At 43.9% G+C, this 21,099-nt stretch overlaps 1 protein-coding gene across 40 annotated transcripts in view; it reads right to left on the reverse strand.

The window, feature by feature from the left end:
* The window catches only part of Ncam1 (neural cell adhesion molecule 1), a 300,380-nt gene extending 279,854 nt beyond the window's left edge, over positions 1 to 20,526 (reverse strand). For 35 of the 40 annotated variants that reach the window (XR_015626349.1, XR_015626351.1, XR_015626350.1 and 32 more), the window contains exon 1: positions 20,267 to 20,513. Coding sequence is in view for 23 of the 40 variants with exons in the window: in XM_087560450.1 (XP_087416576.1) it covers positions 20,267 to 20,318 (52 nt within the window). In the remaining 17 variants the exon portion in view is untranslated. 40 annotated transcript variants of the gene reach the window in all.
* Positions 20,527 to 21,099: the final 573 nt, after the last annotated feature.

The following is a 21,099-nucleotide window of genomic DNA, read 5'->3' on the forward strand; positions in this document are numbered from 1 at the left end:
CCCCAAACTCGGATATCCTCCTGCCTCTGCCTTCCAAGTCCTGGGATCAAAGGTGTGCGCCACCATGCCCAGCCCTAAACCTTTCTCTATTTCCTTTTCCCAAGTTAGAAGCTTAACTGGCTGAGGTCTTGCCCTGAGGTCACCACCCCCTTTATTACATTTAGCATCAGGGTTTTCTTTAACTTTTTATCTCCTTGAACACTAGATTTGACTCCATTACACTCCCATTTCCCCGCCAACTGTACATTTTGTGCTGTTCCTGGTTGAGTTTGTTCCTTTTCATTATAGCTCTGCATGTGTGGCCACTAATAACCAAGCAGCCCAGCCAATGCTAGGCTGTCTAGAAACCATAACTCTTCAATTTAGCATCAGGCAGATTTTTGAACGAGGGTGAAAAGCAGCCACATTCTTCACCAAAATATCAGCACAGTCTCTAGGCCAATACTAAAACTCTTCACCCTCAGGGCTGAGGTCTTCCGTATTCCTACAAGAATGGCCCATTAAGTCTCACCTAAAGCATGCAACTGCTTTTCTAATCCAAAATTCCAAAATCCCCATACCTCCAAACAAAAGCATGGTCAGGCCCATCACAGCAATGCCTCAGTCCCTGGTATCAACTTCTGTCTTAGTTGGGGCTTCTATTGCTATGAAGATACAGCAAGAACCAAGGCAACTCGTATAAAGGAAAGAATTTAATTGGGCTGGCTTACAGTTTGGAGGCTTAGTCCACTATCATCCTAGGGGGAAGCATGAAATCATGCAGGCAGACTTGGTGCTGGAGAGTTTTACATCTAGATAAGCAGGCAGCAAGAAGAGAGAGACACTGTGGCCAGGCTTGAGCATTTGAAGCCTTAAAGTCATGCCATCTAGTGACACAATTCCTCCTATAGGCCACACCTCCTAATCCTTGTCGAGTAACACCACTCTTTACAAGCTTATGGGAACTTTTTTTTTTCACTCAAACCAACTCAGGGAGTATGTGATGGGTGGGTGGGTGGTGGTGAAGGTGGTGTGTGGTGTGTGTGTGTGTGTGTGTGTGTGTGTGTGTGTGTGTGTTGTGCACTCATGTCTGTGAGCTCAAGTACATGGGTACCATAGCATGTGGTACTTATGTGGAGGTCAGAGGCCTGTGAGACTCTGGGAGTTCTCCTGTCTCCACCTCCTGTCCCATTTTAGGAGGGAGGAGATTGAAGATGTGAACCACCATGTCTGGCCTTTATTTGGAGTACTAGGAATTAGAATTCGGGTCCTCATGTTTGTTACAGTTCTTTACTTTCTGAACCATCACCCCAGTCCCAGAACCTTAAAATGAGTTCAAACCCATCAGACATAATCATTAGAATATACATCATCATTAGAATATACATCATTAGAATATACATCATTAGAATATACATCATTAGAATATACATCATTAGAATATACATCATTAGAATATACATAAGGAAAGTTTCATTGGTCTCATCAATCCAATCAACCTGATGTTTCCAATGAATGTGTCAAACAAAGAATGACCAATAACTCAAATGTCTTACCTTACACATGAGGGTTTTTTAAATTTATATATAAACATCAAAATGTAAATTTGATTTTTGATCTTTTGTAAAAAACTGTAGATATAGTTTTCATATACAAGAGGAAGATGCTGTAATTTACCACTTCAAAATGAATTTCAGTGAAGCTATTCCAAAACCATATTCAGATCAATATTAATCACTGGCAGTATCAATCTATCATGCCAACAGACCCAAATCTCAGGATGCGCACTCTATCTACCAAAAAGATCTGTATATCCTCAACATAGAGGTTAGCATCAGTTCAAGGGCACCATCAGAACAATGAAGGCACATTTGCTGTATGTGAAGCTATGGCCACTGAGTACTGTCAGCTATGCACCTACACTCTCAGGTGCGTATGCAGCAGCACCAAATTCATCTCTAGACTTGATTTCTTCTCATTTTTATACTTTTCCACCCTAAGTTAAGACATTTACTGTGCTAATTTATTTGTTTTAGTTTACAGAAGATGACAACCCATGAAAGCTAAATTAACAAAGGCATTGCAAGTCTCCTCTGCCAAGCCAGTTAACACTGTACAAATTTAACCTGTTTATCACAATCAAAAAAATTAGTATTTGCAAATGAATGGATAGGGCTGCCAAGATGGTTTGTCAAGTCCACCAAGCCTGACCACCTGAGTTCAGTCCCCCAAACCCACATGACAGAAAGAAAAAACCAATTACCTATCACTGTCCTTGGACCTTCACACACCTATGAATGTGCACACACAGCACAATAAATAAATAGATGTGATATTAACACAGAAGCATGGGTGAGTTGTAGTGGCTGACATATTGGAAATTCACACTTCCCTATGCTAGGTCCACCCACACACACATTATTATGGTTAAATAAAGCAACGGAGGTGTCTGTATGGGCATTCCTCTCAATGCTGTAGAGGGTAGAAAAGACAAATCAGAGCGATGGACTGGTTTGCCTCCCTGTGACTTTAGAAGGACCTACATTAAATATTCTTAGGAAAATCAAATAAGTGATTTATGCAACTTATTTATTTACCTATAAGCCAAATTCCTAAGTCAATTATCATGTGAAATGGTTTCCTCAAAAAATTAATACCCAGAGTCTAGTTTGTCCATAAAGAGGCACAAACAATAAAAAAGACATTCTTTTTGTGAGACTGGAGGAAGAACGATGGCCTTCATGCCCAGTTATCTTAATTAAGTCTGACTAGCAATTTAAATTCTGATTTCAAAGCCAATTTAGTTCAAAATGACCTCCAATCCTAATCTAGGGCAGCTAACCTACTTTCAAGCTATTATCTTCAAAGAACACACACCCAATTCCTCTTTCTTTCTTTTTTTCTTTCTTTCTTCCTTCCTTCCTTCCTTTCTTTCTTTCTTTCTTTCTTTCTTTCTTTTGTTTTGCTTTATTTAACAGATTTTTTTTAAAAAGAAAATTAGACATTCTGAGTAACTTGAAGCTCAATAGACAAAAGGGAAAAATAATCTGAGAAATGAACGAGTGAGTTTAATTATCTTTTTCCGACACTTTAGGATCGTCACATTTTCATTCCACAGGAACAGGCACTGCAGTGTAATCAAAGGCGCTTTAGAATGTGGTCTAGAGTCTTCACACATCTTATAGCTGCACTCCGAATTCACCTCCAACTCCCAGGTCAGCCGTGTGGACTGCAGAGCTATTCCGGGCATACTAGATCAGGGAATGTCCCTAGTAAGCCTCCTACTACTGCCTAGCAAAGCTGAGAGGAGGCCATTGGTATGCACAGACTGAGTGAATTGCTCTTCTGGTTCACAGCACTGCTGCCAAGCCCATGGCTTTATATCCAAGAACCGTTGACTCTCAGGCCACCCTGGAGTCATTGGAGAGCTTTAAGTTCATAAAAGTTCCTCAAAAGCCTATGGCTGGCTTTCAGACTCTGACCTATCAATCCCTTGAAGTTGCTTTCACAATCCTTTTTGGGGGTAACTTTGATGCACCCCCAAACATATATCTTTTGCTTTAAGAATTCTGCCGGTGTCTTTCTATCTCAACGAATTCACACTAAAGCCTGTGGGATAAACGATTTAAAAGCTTGCTTTGGCTTGAAGTGATTATGAACCTAGGCAGACCTCCAGAAGCTTTTCTTACCACTAACTTCTCAAATGTGCACACCCATGAACCCCCCCACACACACACACATCTAAGTTATAGAAAGAAGAAGCCAATTATCTCTTCTCCTATCATCCTCCATTCTAGTAGAAGTCTGCACTATTATTGACTAGGAAGTTACATCAGAGGGGCTAAGACGCATTGATGGAGGCCATGTGCTGAATTTCAAAGAGGGGGACTAACTGGAATCCTGAAGGAGATACAACCAAAATAGTTCTTCTGCTCAGAGAAAGACAGGTGTCTGACTGTTGGAATTCCTTAAACCAGCTAGACCAAGAGGAAATGTGTGTGTGTGTGTGTGTGTGTGTGTGTGTGTGTGTGTGTGAGAGAGAGAGAGAGAGAGAGAGAGAGAGAGAGAGAGAGAGAGAGAGAGAATGAGTAGAGAGGACTCATCTAACATCCCAGTGGTCTCTGCACAGCCACCTTCTAGCCCAAGCCACGGGCTTCCTCACATCATCGCAATGCCTGACACCTTATCATAGTGAAGGATTATCAGCATGTGAGGAGGAACAAACTGATACCAGAATCATGGACGACATAATCACACTAACACATAATGACCCTAAGCTCGTGGACAAACTGATGATATAGAAAGCAAACAAGAGTTTCTCAAACCCTCAGAAATACAAACGGTTCTGAATCAAGAAAGACAAGAGGATGCTATTGAAACCAAAAAAGGTAAGTGGAATAGAAAGTTCCAGAAACAACAACAACAAAAGGATCTCAGGAATCATGGGAAACAGAATAAAGACATTTCTGACAAGATAGAGAATATTAAGAAAAATTACATAACTCATCTAACTTCTGAAGAAGAATAGAAACAAACAAAAAACAAACCGAAGTAAATAATAGAAGGCATGGGACTAGAAGGTATAAATTCCCACATTAAAACTGCCCACAGAGAACCCATCTCAACGTGAAGGGAAGACTTACATAAAAGCCCATTATCAAGAAGTTACAAACATAGCAGGCAGAAAGAAGATCTTCCTTCTTCCAGAGAAAAAGTAAACAAGTTATGAAACTTTTTAGCCTGGTGCTTATTTAATATTATTTTATTGGTATTTAATAAATATTGGGATGTATTATATATAGTATTATTAGTATGTGTATTTAGTTGGCAACGAACTTTGCTCACACAGCACTGAAAATAAGAAACAAAGGTGAAGCCACACCGTCAAAATCCACAGGAAACACAACGCCAAATCTAGAAAACAATATACCAGCTAAATCTAAAACTACAGGAAGCCTAGAAAATCAACAGATTGAAGTGTAGTACAGAACCCCCAGAGGCAACAGAAACAAACATGAGTGTCTCAAGAAGAGATGTAGGCTACAGCCCAAGAAGTAGAGGATGATTAGTGACAGGCACATAGAAAAATAACCAAAGGAAACTGAACCCATTACAAATTCGTGGAAAAACATAAAGTTATATGAAAAAGAAAACAAAATCTGTGTAGTTATTCAAGGCTAAACTGTGATAACGTTCATGTTGTCACAATGATATAAACATTGAATATTGGTTTAACCAAAAATAGAAATTCTGTGAGACAGAGGGAACAAGGAGAACAAGGAAACGAGGAACATAACTGCTAAGTCCTGACAGGGAAAAGGTAACAAATAATACTTAAACTGGAAGACTGGTGTCTGAGTAAGGATTTTACTCCTGTGAACAGACACCGTGACGAAGGCAAATCTTACAAGGACAACATTTAATTGGGGCTGGCTTACAGGTTCAGAGATTCAGTCCATTATCGTCAAGGCAAGAGCAGCAGCATCCAGGTAGGCATGGTGCAGGAAGAAAGCTGAGAGGTCTACATCTTGTTCCGAAGGCAAACAAGAGAAGACTGTCTTCTAGGCAGTTAGGATGAGGATCTCAAATCCCACGCCCACAGTGACACACTTCCTCCAACAAGGCCACACCTACTCCAACAAGGCCACACCTACTCCAACAAGGCCACACCTACTCCAACAAAGAAGCCCACACCCTAATAAGTGCCACTCCCTTGGCCAAGCATAATCAAACTACCACAATAAGTATGGAGGTAAGAAATGTACAAAGCAAGTACTTCAGAAGAGTCAAAATAAGGAATGGGAGAGATGAGGAATGCAGAGGGGTTTAGGGCACGGGTATAAACGTGTTTGATTCAAAATCTAATAGAACTATTCAAGTCGCAAAGCAATCTAACCACATCACTTTGCTGAAAATATAAAATTAATTTCAATAAAGAAGAAAAATAACACTAACTAAGCAATTCTGAGTAATGACCGGGTTGATGTTTTCATCTAAAATGTACTTATTATAACTTGGCAGAGAAATCTTGGCTGACCCACTAACCACATTTGTTTTCTATTCCTGTGGTAAATAACATGGCCAAAAATGAAAATCAAGTTGAAGAGGAAAGGGTTTACTTGGCTTTCACATCCTCATCAGAGTCCATCACCAAGGAAAGTTAGGGTGGGAACTCAAGGCAGGGAACTGGACACAGGAGCAGAAGCAGGGGTCATGGTGCATCACTACTTACATAGTTGGCTTGCAGGTTCAGGTTCAGCTCACTTTCTTAGACAACCTGGAACCACCTGCCCAGGGGCAGCACTGCCCAGAGTGGGCTGAGCCCTCCCACATTAAGAAAATTCTCCATAGAATTACCTCCAGGGTAATCGGATGCCAGCAGTTCCTCAACTAAGGTTCCTTTCTTCCTAGATGCCTATAACTTGTATTGAGTTGACAAAACTAACCAGCATGCTCACTCTCTCTTACTGCTACATATTTCAAACCCAGCTGAGAAATGGCTACAGAACAAAGTATCTCTCCAACAATGAACTATGAAATATGTCCTAAACCCATGGGGCTTAGAATACATCTGTATCACAAGCCAGTGATCAGGTGAATAGTTTTAATTGCACAGTCTCTTCCCCCACTCCCTTCCCTCACCCCTGCAGTTTGCAGTTCCTGAAGACATCGGTATTAAGGTCAAGATTTGCTTGGTCTTTTCAACTGGACAGAACAGTGAACTCATACCCACATCCCTGAACGTCTAACACACAGCTAAACACTGAACCCATGTGACTGACACCTGCTCCTTGAAAGGAACCATAACTGTTTCTTCCAACTGGTGCAATATTATGAATACCTACATATTCTTTGCTTTGCTGAACACCTATCATTAATACTATGTTTTGCTATAGGCTCTCCTTTGGCATTTTGTGGAATAGGAGACTTTTCCTGTTCTGTCCAAGTACTTTTTATTTTGCATCTGTAGTCTTCTCTTCCTACTTTTTCTACACACACACACACACACACACACACACACACACACACACACACACACACTTTGTTTTTTAGGCTATCACATCTTTTTACCAGCAGTGCACACATCCCTAACAGTCAACTTCCCTCAATTCAAATTCAAATCTCAGAGCCATTATAAATGAACTAGTAGCTAGGAAATTAATTAAGAATAGATGGACTCTCTGAATAAAGATTTAAAAGCTTCCCTGTGGGTCAAGTGCATACAATTTAATTCCTGGACTTTGGGATATCTATTTTGGCAAATCATTCTTCATCTTCCAAAGGAGTAAGGTTGCCAGACAAATGCCTGCTAGACTAATGAAGTGTCACCAATATGGTCTTCAGCAGGAACCATTATTTAAACAGCTAAGTTTTATGGATATGTCACCAAGACAAGTGGACAGATCAGATACTAAGTCTATTCAAATAGAAGCAAACATCCGTACACCAATATGGTTGTGTGCATTTTGTGTGATGTATGTGTATGTATGCCTGTGTTGCACATGTGTATGCACAGATACAGGCACATAAAGAGGCTGGAAGAGGATAGTAGATGTGCTACTTGATTGCTCTCCAACCTGATCCTTGAGACAGGGTCTCTTACTGAACCTGGTGAGTACAATTTTCTATCTAAGCTGGGACCAAGGAAGCCCCAACCATCTTCCTTACTCTTTGTCCTCAGCACCCTCAGCACTGGGGCCACAGGTACATGCAGCCATGGCCAGCTTTCACATGAGTGGTGAGGACCTGGGCTCTAGTTCTCCTGTTCAGACAGAAAGCACTTCCCCTACTGAGCCATCTCTCCAACCTTTATTTTTTTTAAATTATGCTTTTCTCAAAGTCAAGTAGACTTTGTATTTGAAGGAAGTAAAACAAGTTAAGACAACCGCCTATGGCATATCTGCCTCAACCACAACTCATGGTGATCCTAAGTTCTCGGGAAATGAAAACCGAATGAGGAAAAAAAATGAGATTTTAATTATAATCAATATCTAAACCCAACACTAATTGCATATTCCTTCAATGGGAACTTTAGCAAAAAGAAAGGAAGACGAAAAAAATGAGCAAGCTCACTATGCAGCAGACAGTTATATGAATTACCTCATTTCCTCCTCACAATATCCCTATTAGGTAAGCATTATTATGGCTGCCTCATGGATAAATAAACTAAGTGTCAGAAGGATTAACTAATGCTCAGGGTCATGGAGGGGAGAAGAAACACAGTCTTAAGTGACGGTTTTGAAACTAAAGACCCCTGGTACCCACCCAAAATAAAGAGCCTACACTGGATGACGACAGATCTTGAAGACTGCCAGATTGTCACCTAAATATAATTCTGACAGAGTAACGTCAGCTTAACTTGCACTTGACAGCTTCTCTTCTAAGCAAAGCAAACACTCGAAAGTGAATGTGCTTTTTTATTAAATCAGAATGAGTAGCCAATCATAACCCTTGCCACTACTTTGGCCATCTCGTGTAAACAAACAGACAAACCAAAAGAATCAAGAAGATATCTAATCAGTGGAAGGGATTCTGCTAAGACTAGGCACACTGGTGTAGGTTGTAATCCCAGCACTGCAGAGTCTGAGGCAGGAGGATCTTGAGCTTGAGGCCAGCTTAGACCTTATAGTTAGACCCTGTCCCAGAACAATGAATGAATGAGTGAATAAAAGAGGAAATATAAAACTTGCTATGTGCAGCCAAAAGGGAGTTTTTAAGTGGTTAAGAGCACTATAGGACTTGGGTTTGCATGGTAGTTCCCAAACGACAGTTCCAAATGCCAACATCTCCAGTCCCATGGGATCCTACACTTTCCTCTGACCTCAGCAGGCACCAGGCATACTCATGGTACATAATAAAATAATAAAAAATAATACTGGTTATGACTGTCAAAGGTGCCCATACAAGAAGACAGGGCAACCATATCTAAAAACTATTCTCTTGTATCATTCTATCATTCTCAACAACAGAAGCTGTGGGAATCCCTGACTTTGATAATTTTCGAAATTATGGATCTGTCCCTTTGTCCCTTGCAAAAGGGGTTGTTTACTAACATTTTCCTCTCTAGCTCTTTCCTCTTGGTGCATAGTCAATTAGGGGACGATGATCCCAATATGACATCTTTGCTCCCTGCATCACCAACTATAAAAGCACGACACCCCACTCCCACCCCCATTACCTTTCCTAACACACGCCTTGGTATCTTGCCTTGATCTTTGATTCATAAGGTCTTGAAATTCTCTACTCAACTGAAATGGCTTTAATGTCACTGGGCTCCTCTCCAACAACTCATAACTTTCTCCTTGGGTCTCACCTTCCTCACACTCTCAGTCACCTGAGAACCACTGCCCTCCTCTTCATGGAGCTATCTGTTCTACAGCTGTTCGCAAAGTTCTGCATTCTCATTACAGAAAACTCAAGCTCTGTGAAACGTAAGCTCCCCTCTTCCTGTCTTGATGGGAGCACATAATTAAGAAATTTTTGTTGTTTTACAAAGTCAGGATTACATCTCTGTATAATATTCATCCCTACTACCCCCTCGTTGTGAGAGTCATCTACTACTTTCTGAACTGTAGACAGGACAGCATTCTGGATGCCAAACACTACATCAATATCTTAGGCTATGACAAAGACTCTACAAATATTGGTTGTGATCCATCATGTTCCACTGAAATCATAAAAGTAAGACTTCTACCACCTCAGTCTCTATCATCTCCTTAGCTGGGCTTCATACAGATACCTCTCAAATGTGCATGTTCAGACGTGTCCCTGCCACCTTCCTCCATCCTTCTTTTAAGCCTCCTCTCAACTATTGAGAAGAGTTCTCCAACCACTCCTAGTTCCCAGCAATCTTCATCTGGCTAGTCATGTATTAAATTCTCCAAATTTTTTCTCTGGATGCTTTCTTTTTGCTCCCAAATAGACAAGCTTTCTGAGGTCAGGTTGCCATGGAGATTTCCCCCCTTTCCCCATGACCCCTTTTTCCTCCTATCTCATTCCCCCCTCTACCCTCCTTCCTCCCTTCTTGTTCTCTACTCCCTCCCCTGCAGATGACCAGCTGAGTACTTGTTTGGTGAGTAGTCTTGCTCTCATTTCTTTCCCTCCCTCAAGGCCCACTAAGTCCCTACCCTGGACCTTCTAACTCTGTGCTCTCCACTGCAGATGGCTTCATTCTCTTGCCTGTCCTTCACCTTTCCTTCTATGACAGTAGCTGTCAAAGTGTGTGGACCTAAGTTACAAAATGTTTTCCATCACAACCAGGTTACACACACACACACACACACACACACACACACACACACACACACACACCAGAAACAAATGTTCCTATAAAATACTCTTTTCTAATCTAATCTACTCTGCTGTTACATTCCATTCTTCCTTCCTCTCTCTTTCTTACTTCTTTATTCGTATACAATAAAAAGCCAACATCACTACCCACAGCTTAGAAAATAATAAATTAAGATACTAGGATACACAGAAGTTCCCTAAAACCCAATGTCCAAATTCCACATTTTATGAACAGTACTATAATAAGTTGTAGTACTTATTAAAAGTAGACCTTAAAAATACCAGTCCTTCTGGGCATTATGTCTGTAATCCCAACAATTCAGAAGTTCACATTTAAGGGCAGTCTGCATTATAAAGTGAGATCCAGGCTAGCCTGGGATACAAAATGAGACCCCAAACACCAAAACTAGAAACTACACTGATGCAATGCAGAAACCCCGTCCACCTCAGGTGTCTTCCATCTCGGATCTGATGGACCCCAGCATGGCTTCCCCATCTCCAGCATCTCGCCCATGCCCACCTCCTCTCTCCAAAGTCATTAAAATGATCACTTTTCAAAATGAGCTGCTTTATAGGATACACCGCACTGGTTTTCTTCCACCAAGCAGCCCTTCTTATACAAACAAAAATGATTTTTATAAAGCCATTCAACTATATTTCTCCCAATAAAAAGTAGAGTTGTAGGGTATTTTCATGTATAATGGGGTTTCACACATATGTTCTTATTTTTGTCTCCTCAAATGAGGACATTAGTGTTCAAAGGAGATAAATAATGTCTGTAAATTCAATTAGGCAGAACAGTGCCAAATTTTAAACCCTAATCTTTTGACTCTAAACCCAAGTTTTCCTTCTCTGTACTTGAGTCTTCCTATTAGATAAAGCCAAAAAATGTCCTTAGACTGGATGGTCAATCTCACATGGAATCGCACAGCACACACAGCACAGCACACACAGCACACACAGCACAGCACACACAGCACAGCACACACAGCACAGCACACACAGCACAGCACACACAGCACAGCACACACAGCACACACAGCACAGCACAGCACACACAGCACAGCACACACAGCACAGCACACACAGCACAGCACAGCACAGCACACACAGCACAGCACACACAGCACACACAGCACAGCACACACAGCACAGCACACACAGCACAGCACACACAGCACAGCACAGCACAGCACAGCACACACAGCACACACAGCACAGCACACACAGCACAGCACACACAGCACAGCACAGCACAGCACAGCACACACAGCACACACAGCACAGCACAGCACAGCACAGCACACACAGCACACACAGCACAGCACAGCACAGCACAGCACAGCACAGCACAGCACAGGTTTCCTTTCCTATACCTGATTATCCTCTCAAACATGATTTTTGCTTTTGTTTTGACTCTTACATCTCAGGTAGTGCATATCTCCCTACTCTAGCATTTAAAACTTTAATCTCTCTCTCTCTCTCTCTCTCTCTCTCTCTCTCTCTCTCTCTCTCTCTCTCACACACACACACACACACACACACACACACACACACACACACCCCTTAAATCACTCCTCATTACAATTCTCTCTCCAGTCCCATCTTCTTCCTTGAAGTAACATGTCTTCTTCTTCGCCCTATTGGTCCATGGTCCCTAGAGACCTGAATCATATCTTCCACACCTTCTGTAGATATTAAAAGGAATCAAGGAGGTGTCTGCCTATCTAAGTGGTTGTGGCCTGGCTCCTTCACTTAGGGACTTACCGCATAGCATCTTTCATAACTACGAGAACTAAGTTAGTACTTGCATTGTAACCACCTGGGAGCATCTATAGAGCCAAAAATAGTAGTTTCAATTTTGCTTTATTTTCTCCTTCTTCCTCTCACTCAGGGCCATGCCCAAAGCAGTCACAGTAAATTGTCTCTAAACAAACATTTTAGATAAAATCTCTTGGCTCAAGATGAACTGAACTGTTCAAAGGCACCCATTGATTATTGACTGTTTGTTTAAGCTTACTCAAAGCCAGTAGGCATCAGTGTGGTAGACAAGGACACAGGCTCAGAAGATCAACAACTCTACGGAACGTCAGTATGTCTAGCAGATGCGCAAACTCCAGAGCTCTCTAAATGTCCCCTCACTGTGACTCCTCACTCTGGCGAGGCGTGGTCTGTGCAGGGCCACAGCAGGCAAGTGTGTTACTATAGTTTCCAAGGCTCTGTCTTTTCAAATTATCATTCAGAAGAGGAGTAAATGTAGTCAACTGATAGAAACCACGGACCAGCCGCACCTCGATAAATAATTTTCTCGGTGTTCTCTTTCTTTCTTCTACTCTCTAGTCATACCCTGCCTCTGTTCCCAAATCCAGCTGTGGATATTTTGCTCCAGTGATTTGTTCTCTTTGAATCACCTCTTCTTCACGAAGGCAAACTCATCTCCTAAGACAGACTCAAGGGAGCCCCCACGAAGAATTGATTGCTTCCTTCATTGCGGTCCCCCAAAGAGCCACAGGATCATATCTCTGTGTGTAGAACAGAAAGCTCTAGAAACAGAGGCACGTCCCTCTTTATAGACGGAAACCAGGCACAATCTCCGAAGTTGTTTGACCTCAAGATGTTAGGAATTTTTATTGGCTACAGGAATTTGCCTCTGCCTGTTGCTTTTCTTTGTTTGTCCAGTGAAGCAGGCCGTAAGCCATGTCTTAAAATGAGAATGCCATCTGTCTCTTCTATTTAACAGTTGTTTAAATGCTACCGTCCTTTCTCTAACCATCCAATAGGTAGATTTTTCTCTTCACAAACTCCCATAGTGTCCTGTCTCCTTCCTCAGGTTCTTTTGCAAAATTAGCCTAACAGCTGCATTCCTCTTGCACTGTTAGCCTAGGCCCTGCACATAAACCTTGGCACGTTTAGCTGTCCACTGTGCTTGCCCTTAGCAAATGTTTGCCAAATAAATGATGAGAAGATGAATTATAATGGGCCTATGAACCACATACTGATCATTAAGATGTAATAGTTGGTATTGTGTGCCATGTTATCTGCTTTTAGCTACCTACAACAAATTCTGCAGCCTCCTACCCAAGTCACCTTTACTTGGCAGAGCCACTTCCTGCCCAGCCAGAAGGGTATTTAAGTCTGATTCATTTGAATAAGAATACCAATTACTCTATTTTACTCGAGTTGGTAATTTACAAAAATACCTGCAGTGGGAAATCATAGAATACCTTAGATCCCACTTCAAGATCCTTGGGAAACTAAAGGTCAAGTAGCTTCTTTACAAAAATAACTTGGTTCTGATACATGATTCTAAGGTTGAAAGCAATGGAACTTTGTGTAAGGTCCATGTTCAACAAGCTGGAACCATTCACCTACATTCCAGAGCAGCTAACTTCAAACAGAAAGGAAGAAAATTCAAACGGACCTAAACACAGTTGCTAAAAGCAAGACCAGAGTTTTCCAGAGCCCTGAAAGCACATGAGTGCCTTCCTTGACCCTGAGAGATGGGGACCTGGTAATGTCTTATCGTGGTCATGGGTTTTCTAAATCCTTGCAAAATCAAGGAGATTGTGAATTTTCTTGTGGAGGGTCAGAACTGTATGATGTCCATGGCCCATGGAACCTGGATCCATCCTTGTACTGGTGGCTTTTCACCTTATGATCAAATCACTTTTTCCTCTACAGCATTCCAACACAACAATGTCAGGACACTCAGCAACCATGGCTCCAAGTCTGGTTCTGACACTAACACAGCCATAGTCTCCTGATGCTCTTGTTAACATCTCCAGAAAAGACAGAACCATGTCTAAATAATTTTTTTCCTAGCTCCAGATACATCTATTTCCTCATGTAAATACTCATAGCTCATACCCATTGAATTCTTGTGGTCTCCAAAATAGTCAGGACCCCAACATGCAGGCTTACTAACATTTACTATTTCACAGAGGAAGAAATAGAAACCTGGAGCACAACCCATTCCAAGGTCAGACAGTTAGGAAGAGATATGGCTCAAGCTTCTACCTAGCTTAGGGACCTCCCCTCATCTCCAAGCCTGAGTACTCAATAGCAGGCTTCCCTGACAGCAGAAATTACCTCATCGAACACCAGTGTGGCTCACCACAGAGATGATGGTTAAGGTTTGGCACTTGGTAAACATATCCGATCCTCTGTTTAAGAGAATATGTAACAGGATCTCAAACAGTGTGAAATTGCCAGGAAAGCTGTGAAATGATGAGGTAATCAGAAACCAATGGAGAGGAGGGCAAAGTAAGGCTTTGTCTATGTTAACCCAGGAATTATACAAGACAGAAAAGGTGAGAGCTTAGATGCTGTGGTGTTTTCAGCTCCCCCATCAAAAACTGAGTATGTGATGGGATGTAGGTTAGACAGGAGGCACTGAAGTCCGCCAGCCACATGATCTTTGCAATCAAGAAGGCATTACAAATATCAAGACGGAAGGAATGCTTAACAGGTCCATGAAAATCTTCCATGCCCCATATATGAGATAGAACTACGGTCTCTTCTAGATCCCTGATTGCTTAGAAGCTAAATTATTACTACAGGGAGGGCGAAGTGTGTCAACCTAACCTAATCAGTTAACTCAGTGGCTGCCTGTAGGCATGGCCTAAGAACGTATTGAAACTGCTTGAAAGGCCTCCATTTGGCACCCAGACCAAAAGGCACTGTTCCTACTGAGCATGTGCGGCTGAAAGACAGTGTTTCACCAGCAGGAAACCAAAGGGCACAATGGTGGTGCTACCAGCGTCAGATCATGTACATGCCTCTCTACATCAGTTCCAGGAGTTAATAACACAAAGGGCTGGAGATGACAAGACCATGACCTTCAGATTGGCTTCCGTATTCCAGGGTCCTACAGGAGCAAGCATATCGACTCGTGTTATCAAAAACATTCTTGCTAAAATCTTTTCTAATACTAAAATCTCCAGGCCTCATAAAAGCCAATCATTAGGATTCAGAAGGGTCCTTGTGAAACTCTGCCCTTCCTAGGAGGATACCTTTTACAATATTGCTGAGACTTGGGGAGTATATTAAAAAGAACACACAGTTCCCTACTGAATTTTACTCAGAATTCTTCCTTTGTAGCAAAAGGCATCTGAGCCTTGGTCTTTTGACTCACATCTGAAATGAGCTTTATTGATGATTCATGTTTCCAATTTTGTTTAATTCATAATGGAGTTTTTTAGGATTAGAAAAAAAATGCTGCTCATAACTTGCTGCCTGCCATTTCTTTTAAAATTCCAGACATTCCTCACGCTATAAGATGTGTTAGATCACCAAGTTCCATCATGGAGTTTGCATTTAAATATTTATCCTGACACCATAATGCACTGTTTATACGTTCTACAGCTTCAACAGGACAGCCGAGCCTCTTGCGCGAGCCTCTGTCTTCTCCCAAGCTAACTGTTTCAGCCGATAGATGGGAACAGGTGCAGCCCCTGCTCTCCCTCCCTGCCAATTCGTCCTGGTCTCTAGCATCACAGACCAAAGATTCTCAGGGAGAGTTCAAATGTCCTTCAGCAACAGGTAGTCAACCACTCGTTTCCCACAAAGTTGAGAAAGACGGTAAAATATCTGGAAGTCTGCCAGCAGCACCGAAGCCACTTGCAATCTGGAGAAAGGCCACAGTTCTTTAATCCTGATGATGTAAATAATGGCATGTGGGGGTGGGGGGGTCATCAAACTAATACAGCACAGCTTTCATCGTCTGAAAGAAAATTAAGTGACTGCACCAGAAATCCCAGAGTCCATATCTCAAGCAATGTGAGGTTTACAAATGCTGTCTATACGTTAAGAAACTGAGTTCTGGCGTGAAGAAAAACATCTGTCACGGTAAAGATTAGAGTCTGTCTGACAAAATAGTGCCATTTATTTTGAAAGGCAATTAAGACATTGTTCCCAGTGACAGGAAAATTTAGAGATTATTTACATTGAGTTATAGATTACCTATCAGAAGAATTCAATTAATGATAAGTATACTCCAAAGGGAATCCCTTCAAAAGCTCTTAGAGGCTGGGGCTCCCTGCAGCTAATGTCTCCCTCACTGGAGGCTATAACTATATCTTCTATGAATAACACACCAATGCCTTAATTTTTCTTGTATTGTTGGGGTGTTTTATTTGGGGAGTAGGTTTTTTTTTATATTTGCTTTGATTTTTTTTGTATGTATTTATTTTTGTCATATGTGTGGAGGTCAGAGGACAACTTGCAGGAGTCAGTCCTTCCTTCTATCGTGTGAGTTCTGGGGACCTATGGCCTGATGACAAGTGCTACACGTACTAGGTCCTCTTGCTGGTTGAGGGCCTATCTATTTTAATTTTTGATCAAATTTAGAGAACTAGTTACCCGTTAAAGGAACAAATCCTTAGTTTGATCAATCGACAAGGGTAGACCTGGAAAACCCTGCTTCACTAAGACACAACTTTCTGCTAGTCTCCTGATACTGTTAAAACAAATGGGATCTAGCGGGGGAGGTACCTAGAGAGAGGGCACCAAGTTTAATCTCTTGGTGGAAGCAGAAAGGTGGGGATGTTGTCAGTGTGGGATAAGAGAAAACTTTGGTAGATCTTCAGGACTTTTGTTGTGACAACAGCAAAAACCTAATCTGGCTTGGTAGCTCATGGATATACTACCAACAGTTGGGAAGCTGAAGCAAGAGGATTCTAAAGAGGTTCAAGGCCAACCCCATCTAGATAGTGAGTTCTAAGCCACTAAGGCTCTATAAAGAGATACTGTCCCCAAATAGCCAAACAACATAACACCCACTAACCTAAATTAATAGAGGGCCATAGACCCACAGTTCTGGATTATTATCTCCATTTGACTTTAGTAGTGTTACATTTTAAATGAATTCTGGGTTAATCTCAATTTTTTTTTTAGCATGCTAAACTTTATGGACAGCAACACGGTTTTGAAAAGGGTTGTGAGTGGTGAATTTCCATATTAAGTAAGGCTTTATTGAAGTCCTTTACCTTTTGTCCGAATTTTACATTTCCCATTGTAAATGAAAACCAACGTTAAAAAAAAAAAAGAATAGAGGTCTGTGTTATTATCTCGAAATACACTTTTCACGAAAAGCATCTTCAATCGCATAGCAAGGGAGATTGGGTAATTAGGTATATTTTATGCGTGTTACCTTTTGTACAAAAGTTGCTCTTTGTTGTAAGTCTGGTGTTAATCTTGTTAGAAAAACATTGCTGCCTTTTCCTTAACTTTGGCAGGTTCGACTAGCAAAGGACTAAAATTGTCAACTAAGCACGTGGTTTAAGCGTTTCAGACCGTTCGAGCACATAATTCAGCCAGCCAGCATGCAACAAATGCTGCTTCCACGGGCTCAAATTTACTACGCAATTATGTAACCTGTCTTTTTATTTCTAAGGAGCAGAAGACACCTACAATATCTGATTCATTTGATATGCGCTAGGATATTCATTAACCAATGCTAGAGATAGCGTTCCTTATATGTTAAATTTTCATATTCACCAATAACAGGGTTTGAACTATACCATTGTCTGTGGATACAGCATTTGCAGCTAAGGGTGGGGGATATTCATATATATCCCTCTTTTATATTCTTCCTAACCCTTTGGTTTGAATTCTCTAGATTTTTTAAGCTGGTGAAAACAATACTTTAATTGAAAATTCTCTGTGTAAAACCACTTTCTTTTGTTAAATAGGCTGGTATGTGCTTCTTTCTCCTCGTCCTCACCGACTGGGCTTAGGGGCAGACACAAATTCTTTCGTTCCAGGGAACACTGGTCAGGATGCCAGTCTTGCTTGAGCGTCCGGTATCACGCCACTGTAGGATTCCCTCCCTCAGCTTCTATCAGGATAGAAACACTGAAGGAGGGTTACACCCATCTCCATCATGGAGAAGACCACAAGAAGATCCTAAAAAGACGCATCATGGAAGATTAGGTCTCCATTGTCACGCTGTTATCCAGAAGGAAGGTCTCAATAAGCACACCCTAAGAGGAGGACACCCACAGCACCACGGAGAAGGGCACGCCTCTGCCAGTCCTGGGCTTGGCGGTGGCGAGGACCCATTCCGCACGCCCTGTAAAGACACGCCCTACCACACCCCGCCACGCCCCTCCACCCTAGCGTCTAGTCCTTGGCCAGAGGGTCAGCGCAGGCGCGTCTGCTCTCTGGGACACAGCTTGGGGGCTGCTATATTCTGCACTCGCAGGCGAAGCGCTCCGGCGCAACTGTGCGCCATGGACAGGGAGCCTGAATGCTCCAAGCCGCCGTGAAAGAGGCACGAGTGGGCGAGAATGAGGTAGCTGGACCAAGAGATGTCCCAGGGCCCATCCTTCTCCATTTTATGTCCTCGAAAACTGCCGTGCAGCTAGGGGCAGTATCAGGGCGGGGTCTCTCCCAGCGGGTGGCGAGCGAGACCGTTAAGCTAGAACACCCGGAGACCATCCTGGCAGCTCGGGCGCCACCCGCGCCGCAATAAAAGCCTCTCGCGGCTTCCCGCCCAGCCAGACTCGCTCTGATTGGTCCCTGACCAGAGTTGGCTGGAGGCGGTGGCCCAGCTCTGCTCTCCTGCTGCCCACGGAGGGGGGCGCGCTGGGTGCTCCCGGGGCCGCTCTGTGCGCTCCACACCCAAGGCTTAGAGATTCTGGACTAGTACAGCCACACTGGGCAGAAACGACAGCCATGCGCGGTCTCCTCTGCCTGGCCTGCTTTCAGCTGGTGCTTGGCAGCACACGCCCCCCCGCCCCAGCTGTCGGCCCATCCCACCCAGCTCTCGGCGGTCCCAGCGCCTTTTGCTTGCCCCTCTCCCAGTCCACAGGGACGCCAAAGCACAAATCCTTGGGTGGGGTAGGGGCAGCAGCTGGAAGGGAGGGTGGGCACACAGAAGAATTTTCCAGGGAAAGCCAAGATGAAAATAGCCAAAATGCAATGCGCCCCCTTCCCGGATGCTTAGTATCTCTGGGCGGTGGCACAGCCCCCGCCACCCGCGACAGCGTCGCTACGGTCTTTCTCCAGAGCGCCCCATTGTTCACACTTTGCCAGGATTAGGAATATCACCCAGAGAAAGGAGAATAGGGAGAGGTGTTTTGGGCAACTGGCTACCTGCCATTCTTCGCTGGCACCGTGCAACCCTGGGCTCTCGGTGCGTGTAAAGGCACACGCGCGCGCGCCCGCGCGCGCGCACACACACACACACACACACACACACACACACACACACACACACGCACACACACACGCACAACCAGGCAGCCCCGATCACGCCCTCCTCGCCCTCCGCCCCTCTGCACTTCCTCCTGTCAAAACGCGGCGCTGGACCCTCCCATCCCTCCGTGCTCCCGGCCGATGGCAGGCTTTGCAACTACCCAGCAATTTGGCAAATGAAAAACTAACGTCATTTGCACGGGGGTGCAGGAACGGCCACGGGGCCCTGCGGTGCTGCCCGTGGTTGCCCCATTTTGCAAACCGTTATTCGGGGCGGGGAAGAGGGGGGAGTGAGCGGAGGCTGCAAGCCTCACTTTATCACAGCCCGGGACATAACGGTGGGGGGAAAGCTGCCCCAGCCTTATTGTTCACTCTTCTCTAAGCTTGACAAACCCCTCTAGGTGGAAGATGAGCCTGGGGGCGACACCACCCGAGCAGCGCATCCCCGCCACCCGCCTTCGGGGAAGGGGAAAGCAGCGCTGCCCATAGCCGCAGCATCCTGATCCCATACCCCTGTCCCACCTCCACGGGCACACAAGTGGGAAGGGCGTGCGCGGTCGCCACCGAGCGGGGAGACAGCCGCGTCCAGCGCCGTCCCGGAGGGCACGGGTTTGGCTGGCCAAGCAAGGACGATGCGATGCGCTCCCTTCTCAGCTCAGTGAAAATGCTGTCTTTGCCTTACACACAAAACCACCCAAAAGAACCGTGCTTCTCGGGGAAAGGGAGGAAGGACAGGGGCAAGCGGACAATTAACAAACCCGATGTAGAATTTTAAAAATAAAATAAAATAAAAATGTACCTGCAGTTCCCAGGAAAAACAAAGTCCAGATGAGATCCTTAGTTCGCAGCATTGTAAACTGCCGGCTGGGAGGGATGTTCTGGCCGCGGTAAATTCAGTGCCTTCCCTTGCAAGCGACTGTGGACGGCGGCGGAGCAATGGACCGAGGAGCAGACAATTGCCAGGCTGGGTATGATTATTTTTGCAGAATTGTTTCTTGCCAGCCACTGCCGAGCTGCGTTCACGCGCTGAGCGGAGAATGAGTGACAGCCCCAGCCTCAGCACACTCGCAACTCGGAGATCCCTGCGCTGGCCCGGGTTGGCTTTGATGGAACTGGGGATGCGAGCGACGGGCGGGGGGCGGAGGTGAGAACCTCACTGTGTCCTTCCACCACGCCGACCACAAATAGTTCCTAACATCCAGGAGGTAAGAGACAGGGGAGGCAGATGCGGCCGCCTGCAAAACACGGCCTGGAGTCACCAAGGGAGCCGGGCTCTTTCACACAGAACCTTCCAGGCAGAAGCTGGGATTTCTTCTTTTCACCCTTTTCCTTCACTCAAGCCTTTGGAGATCCTTCTGCCCTCCAGCGTTCCTTAATCGGGAATTTGAACGTTTAAATAATTAGGAAAAAAAAAGAAAGAATTTTTAGATTCAGCTCGCTTTTCAAAGTTGTAGAGCCCCCCACACCCACCCCATGTAGTTACTAAAGTCCTTGCAATAGGAAGCAAATGGCTTCCTCCTTTTCTCCTTCTCCTTCTTCTCCTTTTCTTCCTCCTCCTCCTCCTCTTCTCCTCCTTTCCCTCATCCTCTTCTTCCTCTTCTTCCTCTTCTTCCTCTTCCTCCTCCTCCTCAC

Source organism: Rattus norvegicus, chromosome 8 (genome assembly GCF_021556685.1).
Source record: "Rattus norvegicus strain SHRSP/BbbUtx chromosome 8, alternate assembly SHRSP_T2T, whole genome shotgun sequence".
Taxonomy (NCBI): domain Eukaryota; kingdom Metazoa; phylum Chordata; class Mammalia; order Rodentia; family Muridae; genus Rattus; species Rattus norvegicus.